Source organism: Carcharhinus amblyrhynchos, chromosome 14, assembly GCF_965287045.1.
Source record: "Carcharhinus amblyrhynchos chromosome 14, sCarAmb.v2.hapA, whole genome shotgun sequence".
Taxonomy (NCBI): domain Eukaryota; kingdom Metazoa; phylum Chordata; class Chondrichthyes; order Carcharhiniformes; family Carcharhinidae; genus Carcharhinus; species Carcharhinus amblyrhynchos.
Window position 1 is genome coordinate 4,674,311 of NC_137337.1, and position 20,272 is coordinate 4,694,582.

General features: G+C 42.1%; 1 protein-coding gene across 2 annotated transcripts in view; it reads left to right on the forward strand.

Moving 5' to 3' along the window:
* The window catches only part of dicer1 (dicer 1, ribonuclease type III), a 120,565-nt gene extending 101,467 nt beyond the window's left edge, over positions 1-19,098 (forward strand). For both annotated transcript variants that reach the window (XM_080202187.1, XM_080202188.1), the window contains exons 25-29: positions 2,701-3,607; positions 7,259-7,527; positions 10,420-10,582; positions 10,671-10,746; positions 15,882-19,098. In XM_080202187.1, coding sequence (XP_080058313.1) covers positions 2,701-3,607; positions 7,259-7,527; positions 10,420-10,582; positions 10,671-10,746; positions 15,882-16,047 — 1,581 coding nt within the window. In that variant the 3' untranslated portion in view covers positions 16,048-19,098. The remainder of the gene's footprint in view (positions 1-2,700; positions 3,608-7,258; positions 7,528-10,419; positions 10,583-10,670; positions 10,747-15,881) is intronic.
* Positions 19,099-20,272: the final 1,174 nt, after the last annotated feature.

Below are 20,272 nucleotides of genomic sequence, written 5' to 3' on the forward strand. Positions count from 1 at the left end.
GAGGAAACCCGCAGAGACATGTGAAGAATGTGCAAGCTCCACACAGTCACTGGTGTTGTAAGACAGCAGTGCTGACCACTGTGTTACCATTCCACCCCTATTGAAGGTATTAGATCTCAAATGTGCTGTGTCAAGTGGTAGTTGAAGGTTATACATGCACTTCCAGCACAAGTTCCTATGCTGAGCACACATCACATCAAATAAACAGCGCTACTTTGATCCTCTGAGGAGGAGGTGATGTTGTCACTAGTCTGATAATCCAGTGACCCAGTGTAGCCAGGTTCAATTCCGACCATGGCAAATGGTAAAGTTTGAGCTTGGTATCAATCTGGAATTAAAAGGGATGACCATGAAATTACTGTCAATTGTAAAAACTCATCTGCCTGATTAATTTCCTTTAGGAAGGAAATCTGTTATTCTTACCAGGTCTGACCTACATGTAGGTCTGAAATATCCTCTGAAAGACAGGCCATTAAAAAGTCTAAAGGGACAGACCACTCTGCATTGACCAATGCATTGGAAACCACTCTGCATTGACCGATGCATTGGAAATAACAATGGCATATCCAGCCCCATCAATCTTGCAAACAGCTGGGTGCTAGTCCCAAAATTGGGATAGCTGTCTCAGATTAGTTAAGCAACAACCTAACGTAATCATTCCGACAAATTCATACCATGCAGATAATGCCCCAAACACCACAATCACCATCCTGTCCTGTCAGAGATGGTGATAACAGTGGGAGTGCCCAACATCTAATCTGGACCCCGTGAAGTCTCATCGCATCAGGTCAAAGAAATCTCTTACTGATAACCACATAATGACCCCCACATCAGCTGATGAATCACTACTCCCCTATGTTGAACACCTCTTAAAGGAAATAATGAGGGTGGGAAGGGTGCAGAATGTGCTCTGGGAGGAGTACTTCAATGTCCATCACCAAGAATGGCTCAGTAGCACCAATACTGACCAAGCTGCTGAGTCTTAAAGGACATAACTGCAAGACTGAGTCTGTGGCAGGTGGTAAGGAAACCAACAAAACGGAAAAACATTTGACCCCCTCACCATTGCACCCCAAATATCAAACATGCCTTGCGCTCTATCGCCCACCCACACTTTGGCAAATCAAACCACAAGGCTGTGCTCCTGCTCCCAGCTTACGAGCAAAAACTAAAGCGGAGGGCCCATCAAAGAGAATCATGCAATGTTGGGCTGAGGATTCGGATGAACTCCTATGGGACTGCTTGGAGCCAATGGCTGGTCTGCGACCAGCCTGTACGAGTACGCCACTGCAGTAACTGACTGCATTAGTAAGTGTATAGAAGATTGTGTGCCAAAGAAGCAAATCCGTGTTCCCCAATTGGAAACAATGAATGAACAGAGATATCCACTGCTTGCTGAAGTCCAGGTCTGAGGCATTCAAGTCAGGCGACACTGACATATACAAAAAACACAGTAGGAAGTCTCACAACACCAGATTAAAGTCCAACAGGTTCATTTGGTAGCAGAAGCCACTAACTTTTGGGTCAGGGGCTCCTTCTCCCTACTTTAACCATTTTTCATAAATTTCCATCTAGCTGAAACCTCCCCACACGCTAACCTGCTGCTTTGCTTCCCATTAACTATTATACTTCCTGTAGTTTTACCCATCTCTCCACTGCGCCCCTGCCTCAGCCACCTATTTTGTTCTTTCCTAGCTTCCAAACAGGCCCTTTTTACTTGTCTTATTTATGTTATTTGTCCTAACATGGATCAGAACAACTAGATCCTCCCCTCCCACTCCAATATCCTTTTAAGGCAGTCAGAGACGTCCCTCACCCTGGCACCAGGCAGGCACCATAGCATACGGGACTCTCAATCTGGCTTACAAAGGATGCTATCAATCCCCTAATTATGGAGTCCCCTACAATTACCACTTGTCTTTTTGTGCCCCCCCAGAATAGCCTTGTGTACCACGCTGCAGTGGTCGGCTCACTCATCTTCCTTGTAGCCCTCTTCCTCATCCACACAGGTGAAGAACTGATGCTCCTCTGTTCCTAAATTCAGGATCCTCCTACCTGCCTCATTTGCAATTACACCCTGTTGCTCCTGACCATTGACCAAATTAGAGGTACTTAATCTTCCGGGTGTGACCACTTTCTGAAACAAAGTGCCCAGGTAACTCCCTGTCCCGGATGTGCCGCAGCATCTGAAGCTCAGGCTCTAGCTCATTGATTCTGAGTCAAAGCTCTTTGAGCACCCAAAACTGCAGCTCGCAATGGGATGTGCCAGCTCTCACATCATACAGCTACAGCACGTCACCTGTCCAACCATCTCTACTTAGTTTATTAGTTAGCTTTGCAGTGCTCTTTTTTAAATTTAGTACAGATTTCCTATCAGCCAATCAAGTCACAGCTTTCCTGTGATGTCACTTTTCAGAGGGTTTTTTTCCCAGGTACAATGTGTGCTCACAACGGAATCCCCAAGGTAAGTTAGCTTTATACTCAGTGTGCTGCTCTACTGTACCCTCTGACTGCTCCCTGCCCACTAGGCCGTAGATCAACGAGGCAAGTTAGCTTTATACTCACTGTGCTGCTCTGCTCTACCCTCCGACTGCTCCCTGCACACTAGGCCACAGATGGACGATGTAAGTTAGCTCTTTTAGGACATTGAGCACAATAAAAAGCCAATAAATAACATCTAACTGTGGCATTTTATTTCAGACAGATACTGAACAAATGGCTAATGGTGATACTTACCTGGATGATGACGACGATGATGAGGACGAAGACGATGATGATCCCGATTTCCGTGAAGATCTGATGTGGAGGGCACAGAAAGAGGAAGCAGAATATGATGATGATTTTTCTGAGTACGATCAGGAGCACATCAAATTCATTGACAACATGCTTATGGGTTCTGGAGCCTTTGGAAAAAAGATCTCTCTGCCTGCTTTCCCACCCAATGATGCAAGCTATGAGTGGAAGCCTCCCAAAAAATCTGCATCAGGAAATGGGCATTCCTCCTCTGACGGTGATGAGTTTGACTATAGCTCATGGGATGCAATGTGTTACCTTGACCCGAGTAAAGCTACAGATGAAGATGATTTTGTGGTGGGATTCTGGAACCCATCTGAAGAGAATGGAGGCGTCGACACCGGCAAGCAGTCTATCTCTTACGACTTGCACACTGAGCAATGCATAGCAGATAAAAGTATTGCTGATTGCGTAGAGGCTTTGCTGGGCTGCTATCTAACTAGCTGTGGTGAAAGAGCTGCCCAGCTTTTTCTCTGCTCATTGGGTTTGAAAGTCCTTCCAGCAGAGGAGAGGCTGGACAGACAACATAAGGGGTTGCCCGAGGACCAGTGCAGCTTTGATCCAAACATCCAGACAGGCACTGAAATTCTATCTTCATCCTCTTTGAAATTCTCTTCTTGCAAAGACCTAGAATATGGACATCTTCAGATTCCTCCGAGATGTATGTTTGATCACCCAGATGCTGACAGGACACTAGGCCACTTAATATCAGGCTATGAAAACTTTGAGAAGAAAATAAACTATAGTTTCAAGAACAAGGCCTATCTTTTACAGGCGTTTACCCATGCCTCCTACCACTACAATACAATCACAGGTAAAGTCCTGCCATTTACTGTAGGCAACAGAAATTGCTCAAGTACTTAGATCTGTTAGTATCTGTGGAGAAAGAGTTCACGTTTCAGGGTGATGACATGGGTGGACAGCCAGAAAGACTGGGAAGTAAGGCTAGAGATTATGCGATGGGAGAGTAATGGAGAGGGGGATTTGTAATTGGAGAGAGTGAATGACAGATAATGGAAACGGGTCATTGGCAAATGAGTCTTTATTGTCGGTGACTGGAGTTTTTGATGTATTGAATTGGAAGATGTTGCTGAAATTGTTACTTCTGGCCCAAAAAGCATTGGTAAAATATATTGGTAGCTGTAGGAGTGGGATAAAAAGGGAGGTGCAGTTTATATGGCCATTGTGATGGGTAGGACATGGGAATCAAAGATCATCTTGCATCGGGACAACCATTTCGTGAGGTTATGCAAGTTGTAGTTCAGTCTGAGCAAGCTGCTGGTGGAAGTGGAGTCAGGGACGGGTATGTGAATTTTTTGGTGCACTGCCCTTTCAATGGGAGAATGCCTTAGTTCATCCAGAATGCATGTTAACCAGGCTCCCAGCACATGTTCTATTGTAGAATTCAAGGGTAGCATTGGTGGGCAGACCTGGATGTCTTTAGCATTTGTGTTTAAAAACTCTGCTTATGGGACAAATTGCATGGGCCTCAGTTATACCTTTTTTGTGTGGGGTATGTGGAACATTCCTTGCTGCAGTCTTATTCAGGGTCTCTCCCACTACTCTTTCTCCGTTACATTGATGACTATATTGGTGTCACTTTGTTCTCATTTGGATTTGGAAAAACTTTTCAGTTTTTTTGTTTCTAATTTCCACTCCCCTCTCACCTTCATATTGTCTTCCTCTGACACTTCCATTCCTTGACCTCTCACCATTTCTGGTGACACACTGTCTGCCAATATTATTACAAATCCAGTGATTCCTACAGCTACCTCAGCTACAGCTCTTCACACCTTCTCCCTGTTAAAAACTCCATCCTGTTCTGTTTCTCCATCTCCACCACATCTGTCCCAATCAACGATGCCACCTAGCTATAACTAACATTAATTCTGTACTCTTGTTTCTTTGTCGATGAACAGTATGTTTTGTTTGTATAGTGCACAAGAAACAATACTTTTCACTATGCTAATACATGTGACAATAATAAATCAAGTCAATTCAAGCCTTTGATAACAGCGTTTCAGATATATCTACCATTAACTGAGGTTATCCTCCCCACTGTGTGGTTGACAGGGCACTCCACCATGTCTGACTCCTCTCCCACACCTCTGCCCTCACTCCCTTCCAGAACTATGACTGGGTCCCACCGATCTTCCCATTCAGAGGATCATTCTCTGCCGTTTCTGTCAACTACAGCATAATGCCATCACTAACAACACTGCCCCCACCCCTGCTCCCAGTCAGCATTCTGCAGGGACCTCTCCATCCATAACACCCTGTCTACTCCTCCATCACCCACACCTTCCTGTGTAATCGCAGAAGGTGCAATACCTGTCCCTTTACCTCCCCCTCATTGTCCACAGGCCCAAACACTCCTTTCAGATGATGCAGCATTTCACTTGCACCTCCTTCAGTTATGGGTGACCCTAACCTTCTGGTCACTTGCCATTTCAATTCCACATCTTACTTTCATGCCAGTATGTCTGATCTTGGCCTGTTGCAATGCTCCAGTGAAGCCCAACACAACCTGGAAGAACAATGCTCCATCTTCCAATTAGGCACCTTACAGCCTTTGTACTCAACATTGAGTTCAACAACATTAGACTGTGAACTTTCCCTTCATCTTGACTCCCTCTTTCTTTTCTGCTATTTTGTTCCTCTGGCTTGTCCCAACACAGCCCCACTCCTCACACATGATCACTGGTCCTTCAGTTTGGCTGCACTGAGCCCTGCTCTCCTGTAAATACATTTTGCTATCTATTAATACTCTTCAGTCTCTAATGGTACCATTAACACCTACTTCATCTCATGCCCATGACATAGAGTCATAGAGGTTTACAGCATGGAAACAGGCCCAACTTGTCCATGCCACCATTTTTTAAACCCCTAAGCTAATCCCAATTGCCCGCATTTGGCTCGTATCCCTCTATACTCATCCATGTAACTAACTAAATACTTTTTAAAAGCCAAAATTGTGCCCACCAACTACTACTACCTCTGGCAGCTTGTTCCAGACACACACCACCCCCTATGTGAAAAAATTGCCCCTCTGGACACTTTTGTATCTCTCCCCTCTCACCTTAAACCTATGCTTTCTAGTTTTAGACTCCCCTACCTTTGGGAAAAGATATTGACTATCTACCTTCTCTATGCCCCTCATTATTTTATAGACTCTATAAGGTCTCCCCACAGCCTCCTACGCTATAGAGAAAAATGTCCCAGCCTATTCAGCCTCTCCTTGTAACTCAATCCATCAAGTCCCAGTAGCATCCTAGTAAATCTTTCTGCACTCTTTTTAGTTTAATCTTTCTATCACAGGGTGACCAGAATTGCACACAGCATTCCAAGTGTAGCCTTACAAATGTCTTGTACAATTTCAACAAGATGTCCTAACCCCTGTACTCAGTGATCTGACCAATGAAACCAAGCATGCTGAATACCTTCTTCACCACTATGTCCAACTGTGACTTCACTTTCAAGGAGCTATGAACCTTATCCCCCAGATCTCTTTGTTCTGTAACTCTCCCCAACGCCCTACCATTAACTAAGTAAATCCTGCTCTGGTTCAGTCTATCAAAATATATCACCTTGCATTTGTCTAAATGAAATTCCATCTGCCTTTCGTCAGCCCACTGGCCCAATTGATCAAGAGCCCATTGCAATCGGAGATAACTTTCTTCACTGTCCACTATGCCACCAATCTTGGCGTCATCTGCAAACTTACTAACCATGCCCCCTATATTCTCATCCTTCTCATGCCTCCTACATCCTCATTAACATCCTCGTTAACCTCTTCTTAACTCTGACCTATCATTGACTTTCCATTCTGCCCCACCTGCTCTCCAAGATTGTACTTTATCATATTTCTATCCCTTTTCAACTTTTAGGGGGTCATATGAACTTGACGCTAATTGTGTTTCTCTTTCCATAGATGCTGTCAAACCTGCTGAATTTATCTAGCATTTTCTGTTTTTATTTCAGATTTCCACTGTCTGCAGTATTTTGCTTCCATTAGGTATTTAATAAGTTGTTGGAAGTAATGTTCTGAATTTACGCAAAGTCAGCTGCATGAAGGTAGAGGAATAGAGAATCTGGACTCTCATGGGAGAATATTCAGTGGTGAATTATCCAAGGTTTATTACTGTCAATGGCATTATAGGGGAATGTATATTCTTAGCGTGATATCATTTTTTGGCTGCAGGAACAGATCATGCAAAGGACCACTTTTTCATTGAGGATATTGGGGAAGCAATTAAAGTTTGAACTCTGATTTTTAAAGCTGGCCTTACTACAAAGCCACACTCTTCACACAAAGATTTTGTAAATCAAAAATAACAGGAAGTTTTTCTAAGAGTGGATCATTTTCTCTCAAATAAATATTACACTTTGGAGTTGATCTTAAGTTTGCATAGTATTATTTCATAGAATCTACCCAGTTTTTTCTTCAAAATCTCTTGTTTTTCAGATTGTTACCAGCGGTTGGAATTCCTTGGAGATGCAATTTTGGACTACCTCATAACCAAGCACCTTTACGAAGATCCCCGGCAGCATTCTCCTGGAGTGCTGACTGACCTGCGCTCAGCTCTTGTGAATAATACCATCTTTGCTTCTTTAGCTGTGAAGTATGACTACCACAAGTACTTCAAGGCCATTTCGCCCGAGTTGTTCCACGTTATAGATGACTTTGTTCAGTTCCAGTTAGAAAAGAATGAGATGCAAGGAATGGATTCTGAGGTTAGTTGCTGCACTCTGGCCTTCCATTGACCTGTTACTGAGCAGTGCAGTCCCAAGGGAAATCTGGCTTGAGAGATGAAGTGCAATACTTGAGCAATGATCTAATCCACTATTCGAATACTGTAAGGACTCAACTTCCACTTCTACCTTGTGGCAGAGAATCGTGGAGGCCCCATTCTCACCATCTACTATAGAATTATTTTTCTCAGCTCCTGTTCAATTGCCTTTGTCATCATAAATTTGTAGCTCTGCTGCCTTGCAGATCAGCGTTGTCTTGCTATTTAGCTTATAAGCTTCATAATTTTTCAGGTCTTGTCAGTGAAAATAGATGTATCTTCTCAAGTCAGCCTTCATAATTGTAACCCCTTGTCCCTGGTGAATTGGTACTGGGCTTTTTTTTTATATTCTATAATGAGTTTCCCAGAAACTGCTCACAATATTAGAGAGAACATTTTTTCCCTTTAAACAGCAACTTCCATTGATGCAGGAAAGCTTCCCAAGATGCTTCACAGAAGTGTAAGGAAAACAAAAATGGATAAGCCAAATGAAGTGGTAGCTGAGGTGACCAAAATGCTTGTTTTTAGAAAGATCCTAAAGGGGAGAAGCTGAGATTGAGAGAGTAAATTTCAGAGTCCGTGGTCTAGGGAGCTATTTGCAGGGCTACCTCTTTTTGAATGGAAAGAGAAGGGGATAAACAAGTGGCCAGAGTATGAGGAATGAAAAGTTCAGGGAGCAGTGGTTGTATGGTTGTAAAGTTACACAAATATAGTAGGGTGCAACCATGAAGGAATTTGAGATGCTTTTTAATTATTCATGGGATATGGGCATCGCTAACTGGCCAGCATTTATTGCCCTTGGAGGGTAGTTGAGAGTCAATCACATTGCTGTGGCTCTGGAGTCATATGTAGGCCAGACCAAGTAGGCCAGATTTCCTTCCCTAAAGGACATGAGTAAACTAAATGAGTTTTCTGACAATCCACAATAATTTAGTGGTCATCCATAGATTTTTAATTCGACTTTTTATAGAATTCAAATTCCACCATCTGTCATGGCAGAACTCTGTCTTTAAGACAGAGATATACAGGTTCTTGATTAATAAGGCGATCAGGGGTTATGGGGAGAAGGCAGGAGAATAAAGATGAGAAAAATATCAGCCATGATTGAATGGCAGAGCAGACTCAATGAGTTGAGTGACATAATTCTGCTCCAATGTCTTATGGCAGGATTCAAATCTGGGTTCCCAGAGCATTAGCTAAGTTTCTGGATTAATGGTGATAATACCACTAGGCCATTGCTTCCAAGGCATTGATGAGGGTTTCAGCAGCAGGTGGCCTGAGGTGGACGGATGGTATTATTCATAGTGATAGAAATGGGCAATCTTTGTGATGAAGAGTACATGGTTTATAGCCATAACTTGGGATAATTGACCCCCGTGTCTTTGGATGTTGAAGAAGATAAAGACTTGCATTTTTTAGCACCTTTCATGACATGACATTGCAAAGTGCTTTGTAGTCAATGAATTTCATTAAGTGTGGTCACTATTGTAACATGGGAAACTCAGCAACTAATTTACTAATTAGGAGAAAATCCTACAAACAGCCAGTCTACCTCTGAGACCCCTTGGGGATGAGCGACCATAACATGGTAGAATTTTTCATCAAGATGGAGAGTGAAGTAGTTGATTCGGAGACTAGGGTACTGAATCTTAATAAAGGAAACTGAGGTTATGTGGCGTGAATTGGCCTTGATGGACTGGAAAGTTACTTAAAAGGGTGACAGTGGCTAGCCAATGGCAAACATTCAAGAAATGCATGGGGGAACTGCAACAACCGTTTATTCTTGTCTGGCACAAAAGCAGAATGGGTAAGAGGGCCAGTCCATGGCTTACAAAGGAAATTAGAGAGAGTATCTGATCAAAGGAAGAAGCATACAGATTGGCCAAGAAAAGTAGTAGGCCGAGGATTGGGAGCAGTTCAGAATTCAACAACGAAGGACCAAAGGATTGATTAAGAAGGGGAAAATACAATACGAAAGTTAGCTTGCAGGGAAAATAAGGCCTGACACCTAGAGTTTCTATAGATACATGAAGGGAAAGAGGTTGGTGAAGACAAATGTATGTCCTCTACAGATAGAAGCAGGAGAATGCAGAATGGGGGCAAAGAAATGGATGAGCAACTGGATACATGCTTTGGTTCTATCTTCACAAAAGAGGACATAAATCAGATGCTGGAAATGTTGGAGAACACCATAGCACGCAAGGCTACAGACCAAGTGCTGAAAAATGGGGTTTGAATAAATTGGTGCTTGATAGTTGGCACAGACACAATGGGCCAAAGGGCCTCTTTCTGTGCTGTAAAACTTTTATGACTTTTGTGGCAGACGGGGGCTATCAGGTTTGAAAGACAGTATTTCAGACAGGGCAACAGTCTCTCAATATAACTATGGTTGGATCAATAAAAGTGAAGCCAAGAAAGGGTAGTTCAAGTGAGCTGGGGCAACAGAGCAAAGTCAAGGAAATTGGTACAGTTCACTCTGAAAGGTTGCAAAATCCTCTTTCCCTTGGTCTTCTGTCCCCTGAAACAGTGATGTTGAATGGAATACAGGATATAAACTTCTGAAAGTTTACACTGCATTTCATCTATCGTGAAACACATCAACATCTTAAGGTGGTGGGTTAGCTGCATGTTTTGTCTGTTACCTGTGGCACCTTTGCTAATATGTCACTGGAGAGAAGGGTAGTGAGAAAGGTTAATAGGATGCCCAGATGATGGTCCTGTCCAAACCCCTTTGTGTCGGAAGGCTATCAACACAACGCTTATTGAGCTGCTTAGTACTGTTTTCAAGAAAGTTCTTCCAGAATATTTAATAGCCTTTTTTATTTATTATTAAAAGCTAAGAAGATCTGAAGAAGATGAAGAAAAGGAAGAAGACATTGAGGTTCCAAAGGCCATGGGGGACATCTTTGAGTCTCTTGCCGGTGCCATCTATATGGACAGCAGGATGTCCTTGGAAACAGTTTGGCAAGTCTATTACCCCATGATGAGACCCTTGATAGGTAGTCCTCCTTATTGTTGACCTCCCTTATCCATTTCCTTGTTGTCTTGACTAAGTTACTAATGTTTTTATCGTGTTTCACATTGCAGAGAAATTTTCAGCAAACGTACCACGCTCCCCTGTTCGTGAGTTGTTGGAAATGGAGCCAGAGACTGCCAAGTTCAGGTAAGAGTGAGCAAAATGTCAATGAGCAGTGATGGAAGAGGAACTGGGTAAAAAACTAACAGCTGGAAATATTCAGCAGGCTCACTGATGTGTGAAAGACTGGATCAGGTTTTGGGTAAGACTTATCAGATACAAGGTTACACCCAAATCATCAGTTTCTTTTCTGAGTGCTGTGCATTTTTTATTGTAGTTTCAGTTTAGCCCCTCCGAAGGTCATTGGGATCTGTGGGATAAAGGGAAGTTAAACAAAAACACAGTTTTTTGAGTCTTATGTGAACTTTGTAAGAATGGAGAAATATAAATACCCCCAAGCTTGTGCAAAGAGAGAACACTTAAAGCAGCACCATAGCATTCTCATAGTTATACAGGGATCTTGTATGTACTGTTGTTGGAATTTCAGGATAACCTGCCTGTACACATAGAAAAGAAGGCAATTATGACCATTGCACAACATTTTAGCTAGGTTGTGGCTAGTTATATTTTCATCAACTCATTGAGATTTGATATAAAGGAAATGGAAACTGCTGGACAGATTACCAGGGATGAGAGATTTTTGTTAGAGTTCCAGGATTTTGAACCAGCAATAATAAAGGAATGGCAGTATAGTTTAAAGTAAAGTTAAAGATTATTTATTAGTCACAAGTAAACTTACATTTTCACAGTAACTTCATTGCAGTGTTAATCCAAGTCAAGATGGTGTGTTGCTTCAAGGAGAATTTGCAAGCGGTGATGTTGGCATGCATTTGCTGCCTTTTCCTTCTAGGTAATAGATGTTATGGGTTTGGAAGGTGGTATAGCAGAAGCCTTGGTGAGTTGTTGCACTACATTTTGTAGATAGTACACACTGCTGCCATTGTTTGTCAGTGATGGAGGCAGTGGGTATTGAAGGTGGTGGATGGGGACTGCTTTGTCCTAGATGGTGTCAAACTTTGAGTTATCGGAACTGCACGCATCTGAACATTTGGAGAGTAACCCATCACATCCCAGACTTATGCCTTGTAGATGGCGGACAGGCTTTAAGGAGCTGGGAGGTGAGTTATTCTCTGCAAATGTTTTGGCCTCTGACCTGCTGTTGTAGCCATATTTGTATAGCTGGTCCAGTTAGGCTTCTAGTCAATGATTTCCCCCCCTCCCCGCCAGGATATTGGTAGTAGGGAATTTGGTGATAGTAATGCTATTTGATGTCGAGGGAACAGAATTGGATTCTCTCTCATTGGAGATGGTCATTATCCAGCACTTATGTGGTGTAAAGCTACTTATCAGTCCAAACCTGCTAAATATAAGCACTGACTGTTTGTGTCTAAGGTGTTGCAAATGGACATTGTGCAATTATCCACAAACATCCCAGTCATGACCTTAGGTGGAAGGAAGGTCATTGATAAAACAGCTGAGAATGTTTGGGCTGAGGACACTAACCTGAAGAACTCCTGCAGTGATGCCCTGGGACTGAGATGATTGACCTCCAACAAATGCAATCATCTTCCTTTGTGCTAAGTGTGACTCCAACCAGCAGAGTTTTCTCCCGATTCCCATTGACTCCAATTTTGCCAGGGCTCTTTAATGCCGCACTCGTTCTAATGCTGCTTGATGCCAAGGGCAGCCACTCTCACCTCTCAGTTCAGTTCTTTTGTCCATGTTTGAACTAAGGCTGTAATGAGGTCAAGAGCTGAGAGGCCCTTGTAGAACCTAATTGGAGTTGCTGTGAGTAGCTTATTGCTGAGTAAATATTGACTCATCAAAGACAGAAGCAGTCAACAGCTGCTGCAGAGAACAAGGATCTCCTCAACCAAGGCAAAGCCTTCAATGGAAGTACCTTCGACACCATCCTACAACACATTAGCACCACTATCAACACAACCATAGCTTGCCATGTGGTTAAAAAAAAATCCGCCAGCTGAAAAATAACAAGGCTTCTGGAACAAGGCTGATGGAATCCCCGCTGAAGTATTAAGATAACCTCATTACCCTTGCCTGGAAGGAAGAGAGCATTTCGGGAGATCACAGAAAGGAAACAGCTCCAACTATGGAAGTTGCAGAGGGATTTCTCCGCCTGTGAGAATACTCATCACTTGCCTCCTCCCTGAGTCTTGGTGTGGCTTCCGCCCATGAAGAGGCGCAATGGACATAATCTTCAATGGTAGCAAATCCAGGAAAAGTTTAGGGAGTGGCATCAAGCTCTGTACGTGGCCACCTTTGATCCTGTAATTGTTTTCAACTCTCAACCGCAAGTGATTGAACAACATCCTCCTCAAATTCGGCTGCCTACTGATTTCGACACCATTCTCTCATGCTCCACAATGACATGCAAGCCGTGATCCTCACGAACGGAATCACCATAGACCCAGTAAGTGTGCAAACTGGGGTCAAACGTGGCTGTGTTAGCGAACTAACGCTCTTCTCTATCTGCCTCACAGCAACACTATACTCTGAAGCTCCCTGCTGGAGTAGAGCTAACCTACTGGACAAATGAGGAATTCCACAATCTCAGACACCTCAAGCCAGAGCCAAGACGACCACAACTTCTATTATTAAGCTGCTATATGCAGGCAATGCCTGTGCATGCACACTGACAGGCTGAGCTACAAACCATCAACTCATTGACCGAGGCGTGTGTGAGAATGGGCATCAGATAAACACCCAGAAAACAAAGGTTCTTTACCAGCCTGCTCTTGCCACACAAAACTGTCCCCTGACCATCAAAATCTACATTGAGCCCCTGGATCATGTGGATCATTTCCCGTTTGTCAGCCTCCTCTCGGTGTGAGCAGACATTAACAATGAAATCCAGCATCAACTCCAGTGTGCCAGTGCAGTCTTCAGACACCTGAGGAACGGAGTATTCGAAACCTGAGATCTCAAATCCAATACCAAGCTCATGGTCTATAGAGCAGCCGTGGCCCCCCCACTCCTGTTTGGACAATGTGTACAGCAGTCACCTCAAATCCTTGCAAACCTAGTGTCAGGATAGACATACCAAAGTGAGTATCCCCAGTATAAAGGCATTGGTCACGCTCGAACAGCTGCGATGGACAGGCCACATTGTCCACGTGCTCGATTCAAGACTCCCGAGAAGTGCTCTATTCCTAAGCTCTCCAATGACAAACGATCAATAGGAGGGCAGAGGAAACACTATAAGGAAATTCTGAAAGCCTCCCTAAATAAGTACAAGATCCCTCTCGACGTGTGGGAATTGCTTGCCTAAGAATGCTCAAACTGGAGAAGAAGCATCTGTGGAGGCGCCAAGCACCTCAGGTATCACAAGGTGGAGCACATAAAAACCAAGCATAAACAGCGGAAAGAGAGTTCAGAATCCAGAGTGTCCCTTCCATCCACCTTATCAAACCCCACCTGCCAAACTTATGGCAGAGTTTGTGGCTCCAGGATTGGACTAGATCCACCTTCCTGGAGTGGAAACAAGTCATCTCTGATCCTGAGAAGACAACTGCTTGATACTGTGTCAATGACCCCAGCAATCACTTGGTGCGGTAGGAATTTTGCAGGTTAGATTTGCCCTGCTTTTTGTGCGCAAGACATACCTAGGCAGTTTTCCTAGCTCAGTGTTATAGCTGTACTGGTACAGCATGGCTAAGGGTGCAGCTAGTTCTGGGGCACAAGCCTTCAGTACTATTGCTAAAATGCTCTCTGAGCCCATAGCCTTTGCATTTGTTGATGTCACGTTGAATGAATTTAGAGAAGATTGGCATCTGTGCTGCTGGGATCTTGGGAGGAAGCTGAGATGGATCATCCATTCGACACTTCTGGATGATCGTTGCAAATAATTTGTCTTTTGCACAGATGCAGTGGGCTCCCCCATCCTTGATGATGGTGATATTTGTAGGACCTCCTCTTCCACTGAGTAGTTTAATTGTCCACCACTACTTATATTTGGATCTGGCAGGACTGGAGAGCTTGGATCTGATCAGTTGGTTTTGGAATCGCTTAGTTCTGTCAATTCCTTGCTACTTTTGCTGTTTTGGCATGCAAATAGTCCTGTGTTGAAGCTTTCCAGCTTTACCCCTCATTTTCAGGTCTGCCTGGTACTGCTGCTCCTGCACCTTGAATTGAACCAGGATTGACCTTGGTTTGATGGTAATGATAGAGTTGGGCAAGTAGGCCATAAGATTACAAATTGTGGTTATATATAATTCTGCTGTTACCAATGGTCCACAGCACCCTGTGGATGCCCAATTTTGAGTTACTAGATCTATCTGAAATTATCCCATTAAGCACAGTGATAGTGCCTTAAAATGGAAATGGTGCTTTCTGTCCTCACGGACTGTGCAGTGGTCACTCCTTCTGATCCTATTGTAAACCAATGCATCTGCAGTAAGCGGATTGATAAAGATAAAGTCACGTAGCTTGTTTCTTCTTGGTTCCAATGGCTTTTTCAGCACATAAAGTATAGACAGCCCAGATTGCTGGATCACATGCTTCTAACTGAAGCACAGATTTGAGGTGGGGATATGTAGATAGGTGAATTAAACTCACAAATTGGAATGATATCTTATAAAACAAGAATATAGTTCAAAGAACTGATTAACTGATTTTTTTAAAAAGTGCAGTGAAAATGGTTATTTGACTTTTACCATATGCATTCCCATCTCACTCTGATGCCCAGTGAGCTGTTGCTGGCTTTAATACCTCCTCCTATCTTTCAAATGTCTCACCAGCTTTTCTCTCAGCTCACCCATCCACTCAAGTGTTCAAGAGCCATTGTAATCTTGGCAGGAATATAAAATTATAGCATTTTCTTAATGAGTTACCATGTCAGCAGTCTAGGGAATAGGTGGAGTTCCCCCAAGAAGCAAAACCCTTGTTTAAAAATGGTGCACCTGGAGGGGATATCCCAGTTTAGCAGAAAACTACTAGATTTCTAACCTGTCATTTTACATGTATTTTTCTGATCATTTAATGTGTACTTTTTACAATGCCAGCTTATGATGTTTGCGCATTTCAAAATTACATAAAAATGCATAATGAGCAGGATTATAAAATTTATAATAATTTTACTTGATTGAAGTTAGAAAGGATGTTAAACTGATCATTCTGAACTCCGTTGAAATGTTGGTAATTATTTGGCTGAAGCATCCCCTTTAATATGTTTTTTAAAGCTGCCAATTCCCTTGTTTTTAAAGCCCTGCAGAAAGGACGTATGATGGCAAAGTCCGGGTCACTGTCGAGGTGGTCGGCAAAGGAAAATTTAAAGGAGTTGGCCGCAGTTACAGGATTGCCAAGTCCGCAGCAGCTCGGAGAGCACTGCGGAGTCTGAAGGCAAATCAGCCTCCAATACAGAACAGCTGAGGGTTATCTTCCCTCCCATCCTCCAGGCTAGGCTAATCCAGCCCGCACCTCTTCAGCTCACCTGGGGTAACACCAAGCAAGACTGGGTCAAGTCAAGAGTGAGCCAGTCATTCTATGAAGGTGTAAAGTGTTTGTACTACAGTAGTATAATTTAGGATTAATCATAGTATATAGTAAGTTCTTGCGCGAACACAATCCTTGCCCCCCTCCTCTTTTGCTAGATTAATCACGAGAGTGCTTTATATTCATTTTGCAAGCATTTTAACAGTTGTCAGGTCCCCTTATGATGTTTACTTAATTTTTTTATTAAATAGAAGCTTTTGCTTGTTGTTTAGTGAGCCAGGAAGCTTATGCTGGAAAGTGATTAGTTATTAGATTGCACATTTTTACTAATCTTGAAATTCTCAACCTGTGCACTAGTGCCAGTCCAGCCACAATGTGTAAAACTGTCGTGTATGAGCTGGTAAGAGAGAGCGAGCGCGTGAGTGTGCCAGTATTGTCCTGTTTCCTTGTCATCCTTTCACATTTTGAGATGGCATTTCCAATCCTTGTTTTGCACTTAATTTAAATAGGAACAGGTTTCACTTAAAGCAACTGGCATTTTCAGTAGCATTTGTTCAACTTAATGCCACACATTGAGTCTCTTGCATTTAATCAAAAGGGTTTTGCCTTAATTGAAAGTGACCCCACTTGTTTTGTTTTCCTGAACCTTTTGATACATTTCTATAGCTGATTTTACATTCCCATATAATACACATTGTATGATACAAACTACAGCCCTTGACTGACCTCTTTTGGATCTGTGGCTGTGTAACTTATTGCAGAGCTAGAGGTAGCTGCACATATATTTTAATACAGATAAAATGGTTCCAGATACTTAGAGTCAAGGTGTTGAAAATTTTCTTTGACGCAAGAAGTAGCTTAATTTACACTATGTGGTTTTGGAGAAAGCGTGCATTGTGCTCCGATGTGAGTGTGGTGCTTCCAAACACGAGCGACGTGGAGTAGGTGGTGCAGTACAGAAACTGTCACTCTAATGATACAGTAACTTTAGACATATCATTCAAAAATATGCTGCAGAATTTTGTAACAAAAAGTGAAAGTTTTTTTATTAATATGAGCACCTTTCCGTTTCTAAGAGGAGTGGAGAAAATGTACGCAAGCACGCACATACAACGCACACACAACGCATGCACACATATACACCACACATAGATGTAAAAAAGAGCAGGCAGACATGCACAACATATGCACATGACTATCCTCAGTGTCTGTCTATAGCGCCTAACAATTGACTTTTACACCAAAGCTATGTGTTTGCGAGGAAGCTGCATTCGTGTTTCATTGTTTTCATTTGTTTTTCTCTTAAAATGCGGCGCAGGCAAGGAAAAGAAAATCCTGTGACAAATGACGATCATGTTTAATCAGTCTTCAGCGTACAAGCTTTTAAAGAGAGGATGCATCCTACTTGGCTCGGCTCAAAATAGTAGTTATGTTTTCAGTAGATACCAATTAGACATTCTTCCCTTTGAATACCTCAGTTCTTATTTGCATGCATTTTTGATTTCTTGTTTTTTTTGGTGCTATGTTTTTATATATTATGCTTGAAATGTTTAAAAAAATTGTTTTTGCACTGTAACTATAATACCTCTTTTAATTTACCTTTTTAAAAAAAAATTACACTCGGGAATTTCATCCCGATGCTCTCCAGATAATCATTTCAAGTAACCTGCAGTTGTCACCCACCCCCATCACCATGATGTGCTTCAAATTTGAGAGCTAGCCATTTCTTTTGTTATTGTTCTCTTGAATCAGAGATAGAAATTTGAGACTTGTATGTTAAGGTGTTCCATTTTTACATCCCATCCTTTCACTTTATTTGGAAAGGTAAATCTTTTAACTTGACAATTTTAAAAAGTGGGTACTTCTTTAATGTATAAGCTGAAAAAAATGAGTGTAATAGATTTTGAAAACTGCTGTCATATGCATATTGTCTTACTGATTGGCGTAAACTCATTTTAATCTGCACCATGATCCAGAAGATGGACTTGTACCTGTTTCCATATTCTAATTTCTTTTAGAGAAAGATCTCTTTCTGTGGATGTAGATCAGGACAAGCACTCGTCTTTATACATCATTTTTAAAAATTTACTTGGCAAGAACTGCTACAAAGGATTTAACGTTAAACAGTGTGCCACAAGTTTGGGAGTATTTCCAGTATTAACAGTGCATCACACTTTAAATAGAAATCAACAGAAGTGTGGGGTATTTCTGGCATGTACATTCAATATGAAACCATATTTTTCACTGTAACTTAACCATTTACATTTACTTTAAAGTCCTAATCAATGCTGCAATTTATTTCCTCGTCTTTGTCAAGGCACAAAACACAATTCCTATTTTGTCCCCGTCGCTGTTGTATACATGTAGCACGATTTAAGCATTGCACTCGGCACCATGCTTTACCTCATTTCAAACCAGAAATGTATATGCTAATATGCTTAACAGAAAAAAGATTTTTTTTTATTTTCGGTTTGAGCCTTGCTGCTGTTATAACTGCAAAGGTTTATTTGTAAAAGGTGATTAACTTGCTATCTATTGTGTGCCTGCAGTCCCTCACTCACTGTACAACACATGACTTTAATGCACTCAAACTTCATTGCAACAGTGGGTCAGCAGCAGCAGCAGAAACTTTGTTTTGTTGGTATTTTGTAGCAGAATGATAACTGTGACTTATTAAGGAAGAAACGAAAAAGTGCGTGTTTGCGAGGCGTTTGAGTATTTGCGGACGTTTGCTGTACTGTAAATAGTGTGATTTTAAAGCACCTGTAGCAGAATGGGAGTGGATATGAAATGTATTGAAACTAAATTAAGTGCGTCATCACATGCTGCAACAGTCTTTAAGGGACATAGAATATATCTCATTCATACTGTAACTTGCTGCAGAGATTTGCATTCTGCACCTTATGGATCACAATTTTACCTTTTAATAGTTTCTTTTTGTAATTGTAGCTGAATATCTACAATAAAGTATGGTCTGGTTGTTCATTATCTTTAAGCCTGAGGTTTCATTGTATGTTCTGAAATTAACTTTGGAGTGAATTTTTGTGCTTGCAAAAAGAGCAGTATCAGTGTTGGGAGAACAATGTGAAGTTACAGAGCCAGATGGTTGAAGCTGATTTCACTCAGTTATTAGCAGATGGAACCTACAGCACAAAAACCAGCCGTTCAGTTCAGCTGGTCAACTGAAGTGCCTGAGCTCCATACACACCTCCTCCTACTTTTTAACCTTATCAACATAACTTTCCATTCCTTATTTCCTCATACATGTCTGGCTTCCCCTTCATTGCATCTATGTTATTCGCCTCCTGTTACCAAGTTTGCATTCTTTGGCTAAGGTTTCTCCTGAATTCTCTATTGCATTTATATTATCCTATATTTATGGTCTATAGTTTTATGTTCTCCCACGTATTCTCTGTCTACTCTCAAACCTCTGAACACCTCAGTTGGATCACTCCTTAGCTTTTTCTTTTCAGGAGAAATAAACTTCAGCATGTTCAGTCTTTCCAAATTGGAATAACACTCAATTCTCATATCACCCATGTAAATCTTTAGCGCCTTTTTCTGTGTGTGGAAGTTCTTTCTATAATATGAAAGGCCAGAACAGTATGGAGCTCCAATTTTGGCACACTTCCAGCTCAACTTGTATAACATGTCATGCTGCAGTCACCTTGTAGGTTTATGCAAGCAGACAGATCCCCAGTGTGGTAAGTTAAATAACAAACAGGCCTGATGCTGAAAATATATGCATCAATGATTAGGGTGTTGCTATGAGACATGATTCAGAGTTTTGCAATTGGGGAGGGTCTTAAATTTCCACAGGTGACCTTCCCATCGATTCCCAACCTGTCTGCAATTTTATATTTAGGGGAGGAGTGTTGGAGAAAGCCTTGGGTAGGGCCTGCCTGCGCTTGATGCTCTTAAGTGGTCAATTATTTGCCACTTAAAGGCAGCTTGTTGCCTGAACTCAACTTTGAGATATGCAAAGAGGATTCAGAGCTGGGTGCTTCGGTCCAGTAATACTTATGGTTTGTTACTTCACATTCTCGAGGGTAAGAGAATCTTTGGAATTCTTTACTGCAGAGGGCTGTAGAGGCTAGATTGTTAAGAATGCTCTAGGCTGAGATAGATTGATTTTTAATCAGTAAGGAATTAAGGTTTTTGG